The sequence below is a fragment of the Jaculus jaculus genome, chromosome 4 (genome assembly GCF_020740685.1).
Source record: "Jaculus jaculus isolate mJacJac1 chromosome 4, mJacJac1.mat.Y.cur, whole genome shotgun sequence".
NCBI classification, from domain to species: Eukaryota; Metazoa; Chordata; class Mammalia; order Rodentia; family Dipodidae; genus Jaculus; species Jaculus jaculus.
The window spans coordinates 51,736,221-51,744,167 of NC_059105.1; the positions used below are offsets into that span (position 1 = coordinate 51,736,221).

At 36.6% G+C, this 7,947-nt stretch overlaps 1 protein-coding gene across 1 annotated transcript; it reads right to left on the minus strand.

Moving 5' to 3' along the window:
- Window positions 1-3,969: 3,969 nt before the first annotated feature.
- Window positions 3,970-4,976, minus strand: LOC101599865 (nucleophosmin-like). Its single transcript, XM_045147904.1, has one exon. It carries the CDS (start codon window positions 4,974-4,976, stop codon window positions 4,206-4,208), a length of 771 nt encoding a protein of 256 aa, XP_045003839.1. The 3' UTR covers window positions 3,970-4,205.
- Window positions 4,977-7,947: the final 2,971 nt, after the last annotated feature.

The following is a 7,947-nucleotide window of genomic DNA, read 5'->3' on the forward strand; positions in this document are numbered from 1 at the left end:
AATAAAGATTTGCAAACATCTGGCAGCTTGTAAAAAAATCCTTTATCTGTGCGAAGTTGTTTTACTTCTTCCCGCTTCCTTATCAAGCCCCCTCCTTTTTTATCTAATTTATTTACTTATTTATTTATTACTTTTTTTTTTTTTTCGAGGTAGGGTCTCACTCTAGCCCAGGCTGACCTGGAATTCACTCCGTAGTCTCAGAGTGGTCTCCAACTCACAGCAATCCTCCTACCTCTGCCTCCCAAGTGCTGGGATTAAAGGCATGTGCCACCACGTCCGGCTTATGTAATTTATTATAGACTTCCTTTTTTGGATGTCAGAAAGTTACTAATGTTTATTATACCAATTTCTATGACAACAAATAAAAAGCTTTATCTTTCAGTTTCAATTACTAATTCATACTCAATTGATTCTGTTTAATTTCTTTTAGTTAGAAGGTACATTTATATAATTTGGAACCACTTTTCAAGCAGGCAGTTGCAAACTGTACCCACTTATAAAATGTTAGCCTCACTGATATTTAAACATAGTGAAGTAGACTCAGGAGAAAGCTAGCTTCTTTTACAGTTTCAGTTACGGACAGAGCTCTTAGGGAAAAGCCACATGTCACCTCACATGCAAACCCACCTTGGCAGGAATGGAACTCAAGTCGGATCCAGGTTAATCTACAACAACTATAGGGCCCACTGCTGTCCACAGCCTAGCATGGAAGAGAAGGGGAGAAATCTGAGGTTGATAATTGATGGCTAATGGCAAAAAACAACAACAACAACAACAACAAAAAAACACTAAACAAGCAGGGTGTCTAAGGAAATGACATCTTGGCCCTAATGGAAGATGGGTTGGCTGACATCTTGATATTAGACCAGAGAAAAGAATTTTCAGATTTCTGACTTCTAGAGGAAGTGATTAAATGTATGGGCTATTTAGCCACCGAGTTTGTGGTTATTTGTTACACTGTCAGTAGGAATTGAATACATCAAGATATGGGAAAATCTATGTTTGGGACTATAGGGCATGTTGGATAAGGCTCTTTTGACTGCAATCATCCAGCTCCATGACACATAAACTTCTTCAGTGCCCAAGAGATTGACAAGGTAGAGGTGACAGCTCATGTTTTTGGTATATTAAGAAATTTGTGGGACTGGAAAGATGGCTCAGTAGCTAAGACACTTGCCTGCAAGGCCTAACAACCTGGGCTCAGTTCCTCAGCATCCACATAAAGCCAGATGCTGAAGTGGCACATGCATCTGGCATTTGTTTGCAGTGGCTGGTGGCACATCCACTCTGTCTGTCTCTTCTCTCTCTATCCTTGAAAATAAATAAATAAAAATATTTAAACTAATAAAAATAAATTTAGTACTCAAGTGTGAGATGACAGTAAAAAAGAGGAGATCCGGAAAGGTTAAAAAGAAAATCATTACTAACAAAAATTATTAATTCATGTTTTGTTTCTTATAAGATTTGTTGGGCTGGGAGATGGCTTAGCAGTTAAAGCAACTTGCTCGCAAAGTCTGCCTTTCATGCTTGATTCCACAGCCTCCACAAACAACAGTTGCAAGAGGCCTTGACACACCCATTCTTTAAATATTTCTCATTATATCTCTTTCAAAATAAACACATTAAAATATACTGAAAATATTTCTATTTAGTTTCTGTTGCTGATAGAATAATTATTTTGGAATTCCTGGATACCCTGTGTTCAGTGAAGAATTGTAACAAGACTGAAGTAGTTTATGACCCATGGCACTTTATCCAAGCCATAGCTAAAACCACAGAGGAACAGGGGAGATCAGCAGAGTGCTCTTTCCATGTTGAACCAGATAATCAGTACCAGGGAGTAGGAGACAGAATCTTGAGGATACTCAACACCTACCAAGCAGAGATCCATAGCTCCTAAGAGTTCCTAATGGAAGTAGACTTAAGACTTCCCCACCATGGCTCAGGGAATTTTGCAGAAGAGGTAGAAAGATTGTAAGAGCCACAGGTTGAGCAGGTTGAGACAACATGCTCAGAGACATTCCCTCCCCTCTAATTAACTGACTGCTGCTCCCACCAGGCATAAACCTCAACCCTATGGGGATTACCTACAATCCCACTGAGGAGCATCCCCAACAGAATGGGAGCAGGGATGAGGGAAAAGAGGGTACCAACATATAATGGATCCATATGAAATATGTGGTTAATAATAATAATAAATATTTAAAAATAAGTATAAATGAGTTTTGTTTATATGCAGGTTACATTAGTCTATATTCTTATTGAATAAAAATTCTTTGCCACCCATTCATTCTCCATACTTTAAGATAAAAATAAAATTCCATAGTATTTTAATAATTATAAAAACATAATAATTGTCTTGTCCTTATTAAGCACATATTGTCTCCATCACCTTCTTGTTCTCTCTCCCCCCTTTACTTTCACTCATACAAACGCACACATCAACACAAAGACAGACACATGCACAGTAGATTTATTAGGAATCAGTTCTAATGTAAGAACTACGTGGGACTTCCATGTTTCACTTTTCAAATGTAGATAATTTTTCTTGATAGTTCCTAGAACTCTATCCCATAACGCCATAGCATATTAAGCATGCTGGTGTGATAGCAACATCCATAATAGTCATATAAAATTTTGGGCATAGTGGAACTCATGTGTAGAACCAGCTTTCTCCATTTCCATTTACCAAACTCTGTTCTAACAAAACAATACAAAAAGAGAAAATTCAAAACCTGAGTTCTCTCATAACATTTAAGCACTAGCAATGGCCACAGTTTCCAGTTATTTTGTATTATCTACCATGGAAAAAGAAGTGCAACATCCATAATCCTCTCATGGTTTAAATAGTTTTAGGTGAAGTCAAATCTTAACCTTGATTTTGATTCTTATATAGATTGTGTGGTTGTGAGACAAAAATAATGGGTACAACATTTGAGTTGTGTCCATAATGGGGTTTGGACATAGAGGACAGAATGGGTTGCAAAGAGTGTGGCCCTACATTTAATGTAGAAAAGGAAGTGGTCAGAGAAAGAATGTAGAGACATTTTTTATAGTTTATCAATAGGCTTTAAGCTTTGTGAAGAACCTGGAACATAAAGAAATGGAAAATTGAAGATGAGAAATTTTAGAATAGTCACTGTAATTGACATTTAGCTGTTGTTACAATATGTTGAGATTTCTGCATCACACATTAATGTCTTTCAAAATATATCCACTATGGACTGGAACTGAACAACAGACTAATATCTTGGACAGTTGATGTCAGTCAGCTTTCACTACCACAGAATTGGCATGATTGGTAAATGAACAGACCACTGACAGAATGAGATGGTTAATGTAGGCTTTGGGTTCCACTGATTCTAAAACTGGTCAATCTACTGATGTCTTTGAGGGTCCCATCCTTTAGCAATATAGACTAGCACTGAGACATAAGTATGGAACAATTCCTTAAAACCAGGTTAACCGTGTGCATGGAAGACAAATGCACTGGACTCCTGTCTTAGAACAGCGATTTTGTTTTTCTTAACAAGAATAAGTATGTTTTACCAATATGGATTTGTCTTTCTTACTAACTGTTCCAGCACATTATTCTTGAATAGAATGATTCACCCATAGTCTTAGAATTACATGTTGCATATCATTTGACTGGATAACCTACATTTCAGTAAAAGAAAATGATAAAGAAATGTCAAAATTGTCCATAATGCTGAGATCCATCATTTAGATAACTAAGTCTGTACCAGAAGCAAAAGCACTGGAATGGACAGTGGAGTCACAGGTGGAGTTTCAGCTCACAGATAATATTCCCTAATGATGTGTGTTATTCTTAATTTTGTAGTGATAAGAGAATAAAAATTACCTACACAACTTATTTCTATATCAATATGATATTATTTTTTGTTTTTTTGTTCACTCAAGCATTCATTGAACAGCTAAGCAGATACAGAGGTAATTAAAACAGTTATAGATGAAGCATATCCACAGTAGGAGTAAGCAGTAAGCTTCACTGAATCACATTGAGTCAAAGAAAAATGTTTTTGTTAAAAGGCTACATTCTGCAAGGGAATGTGGAAAGGGGAATGAGATTAAAATAGAAGACTTCAGTCTGGATTGTTGTTGATACTCAGTTTGGACTAGATTTGTTTCTCCTTTTCCTCTTTCCCCATCTTTGGGTTTTATTTACCAGTAGTGCCCAGGACTGTTCAATGTGCCTTTTCTATACTTGCTTGCATTTTTGCTTTAATGTCTTCAACAGAACTAGGTCCTTTTGGTGTTTTAGGAGTTTTTTCCTGTTTTTTGAAGGCTTCTTGACCTTTTGATCTTGGTGTTGAGGGTTTTGAGTCTTTTCCTTTTTGGTGTGATTTTTGTGTATTTTTGGCTGGAATATCTTGTATAGATTTCTTCACTGGAGCTTTTTCTTCAGCTTCATCATCATCAAAATCATCATCATCATCATCTTCATCATCATCTTCATCCTCATCATCATCTTCATCAGCAGCAAATTTTATTTTTTTCTGTGGAACTTTGTTACCACCTCCAGGTGCAGATCGCTTTCCAGACATACTTAAGAGTTTTACATCCTCCTCCTCTTCATCTTCTGATTCTGCATCTTCCTCCACAACTACTAACTGCTGTCCACTAATATGCACAGGCCCTGAACCACACTTCAACTTTAAGACCACAGGTGGTGTAATTTCAAAGCCCCCAAGAGAAACCATTGGTTGTACAGACATTTTCAAAGTTGCCAGTGTTACTTTAATTGGACTGCCTTCATAATTCATTGCCTCTGCCTCAACGATGTGCAGCTCGTCTTTTGCCCTAGCCCCTAAACTGACCGTTCTTAATGATAACTGGTACTCATTTTCATCATTATTCACCTTAAAGTGATAATCTTTGTCAGCCTTTAGTTCACAACTGAAAAGGTAGTTCTGAAGCCTCAGCGGGCTCATGTCCATGTCCATTGAATCTTCCATGGGGGGTGGCACACACTTTGGGGGTGTGTGAGGAGACTGACGGAGACAACTAACTAACGGCGCCTCGCACTAGACGCGTAGGACGGAATCATACCAGGGACAATATGATATTATTATTCTGCTTTCTTCATCAGTTTAACTTCACAATTCCAGGAATAAAATGTTCAGGAACGAAAATTTGCAAAATTATTTCATTATTTATTCTTAAAATTTTACAAAAAGACTACATTATCTCTTCAATGGAAAATCACTAAACAGCATGCACACTCCTGGTTAGTTTTACCTTGCTGAGCACATTGATTGTAAATGGTTACACCACCTTAACTAGTTCTAAGCATATTTCCACACTGAATAACAGGCTTGAAGGGATACTTAAAAATCTCGGTACCTAGACATTGTGCTCTTCCCTCTGGAAATGCTATTCCATTTAAAAAAGCAATGAACTCAGCTTTGTCACCAGCAGGTTAGCATGTAGACAAGTAGCTGGCATTCAGCAGCGTTTATCTGCCTAGAAACTCTGAATAAACTTTATAATAAAAGTAAGTTAGTTTATTTCCTTTAATTTTTCTCTCAATTTTCCAGTTAAGCAGGTTAAGAATAAAACATACGAATTATTGAATCTTAGACCACTGTGTTTGTGAAGTGGAAGTCCCTGATTTTGTCAGACAGTTTTTGTTTCCTTGGTAGACTGAATTAGCTCCAGAAGATGCTGTGAGGTAAGCATCTTTCTGTTTACATTGGTGCATCTAAAGCAAACTGAACATATGTAGAAAATAAAACAAACAAAAATAACAGATGCCAGACAAGCTTTCCATGAACAATGACAAAATGCTTTCATTAGTCACCTGCCTAGTAGCTTTGCTATTTTAAGATAAATGGTTTTGTTTTGAGATGTACATAGAATTTACAATTTCTACTTATTAAATATAATGAGAATAAATGACAAAAGGTAATGTGAACTTAGTACATTAGGCATGAAAAATGTCATGAAGGTCATTCTTTTAATTTGACCTGAGTTTATTCTGCCAGACTCATCCACTTGTGCAGTTCCATGACTGACCCTTGTACCTCTGAAAAACTCCAGAGAATCATGATGTGGCATCTGGTTGGCATTTTCCCCTTGATGGTACAGAATGGAAAATGGTTAGTAAACAGTGTTATTAATAACCTTTATCTCAGCCTTCTTTTAAATTGACACATTTACACTGGGGTAGATTTTATTTATAGTGAACTGATGTTATTATTATTAACATTAGAAAAAAGAGTAACTTTATTTGTTTAGCAGTTGTTGTAATGAGAATCAAGAAGTAGAAAAGTTAAAAAAAAAAAAAAGAAAAGAAAAGAAAAACATCGGGAAGTAGAGGTAGGAGGATCACCATGAGTTTGAGGCCACCCTGAGACTACATAGTAAATTCCAGGTAGCCTGAGTTAGAGTGAGACCCTACTTCAGAAACGCTCCCTCCCAAAAAAATAAAAAAGTAAAATAAAAATTAAAAAAACACTCAAATGACTGAATTAGAAGTGTATGGGAGATGAGTGCATGGGAAGAAGACTCAACATAGTGATCCTCTTTTGCTGGTCTTTTTGTTCATTTGTTACAATCAGGAAGTCACTGGATGAAAATCTTAACACATCAATCATAAGATTATACTTTAAAGTGTTTACTTATGTGTGTGAGTGTATGGAATGTGGTGTGTATGTGTGCATGCTGTGTAATGTGGTGGGGGAGGTGTGGTGTATGCACATCTATGCTGCCCCTCATGAAATAACCTGCCTGAGTGCCCTACTTGGTGGTGGGCAGGCTATTCCAATAGTTGTTATTTGAGCCAGGGTCTCTTACTGATCCTGGAGGTCACTTTTCATCTGCAGGAATACTTGGATCTCTGCTCCTGTATAGGACAGGGATTACAGATACACATGGCCAAACACAGCTGTTTGTGGGAGTTCAGAGGATTTAACTACTTGGTTTCTCCCACATCCTCAGTTCTCATACCTCCCCAGGAAGTGCTCGCTACTGCTCAGCCATCTCTCCAGCCTCATTAAAAAAATCTTTTGATTTGGAAAGCTTATATTTACAGACAATATCTTATCAAATAAGGTTATGTTCTAGCCATGGTAGTAGCTATAGGTATTGATACTAGAGTCAAGTGATAAAATTTGGGACCAATTCCCAACTTAGTATATAGCCACCTATATGGCCTTAGAGATACCATTAGTTTTTAAAGTTTTGAGCATAATAATGCATACATCAATAGCTCAGTCTGACAAAATAAGAGAAAAATCAATATAATTTAGCAAATCATATGTCACATATTACAAAATGTAAGCCAATATAATTTCATAAATACTTGTCACATCAAGGTAATTAAATTCTTTCTAGATTAACAAAATATATCAAGCAGTCACCATATAAAACATGGCCTGAAATACTTTTAAAAGTCCATCAAGAAACCTTAAAACATTCGTTTTGAATGTGTAAAGTTCTATGAGTATGGGAATCTTCAGAAAATATATTCTACAAAATCAAATTAACTTAATTAGGGCTGGGGATGTGGCATAGGGACTAAAGGCACTTGCTTGCAAAGCATGACATCCTGGGTTTGATTCCCCAGTATCCACATAAAACCAGATACACAAAGTGGGACATATGTCTAGAGTTTGTTTATAGTGAAAGGAAGCCTCTTTTTGTCTCTGAAATAAATAAAAATGTTTTTTTTTATTAGAAATGAGAGTGAAAGAAGCTGAGAAAGAGTGTGTACAGGAGTGTCAAGACCTGCAGTCACTGCAAATGAACTCTAGATGCATATGCCACTTTGTTAATCTGGATTTATGGGGGCACTATGGAATTGAATCTAGGTTGGCAGGTTTTGCAAGCTAGCACCTTTAACATTTCTCCAGTCCAAAATTTTAGACTGAACTAAATTTTCTGAAAAATATTTTCTTTAAGACATTGCATATACTATCCATAATT

Bases quoted from the DNA above. Each gene is read 5' to 3' on its own strand.
- LOC101599865 (XM_045147904.1), bottom strand. From the start codon at position 4,976: ATGGAAGATTCAATGGACATGGACATGAGCCCGCTGAGGCTTCAGAAC.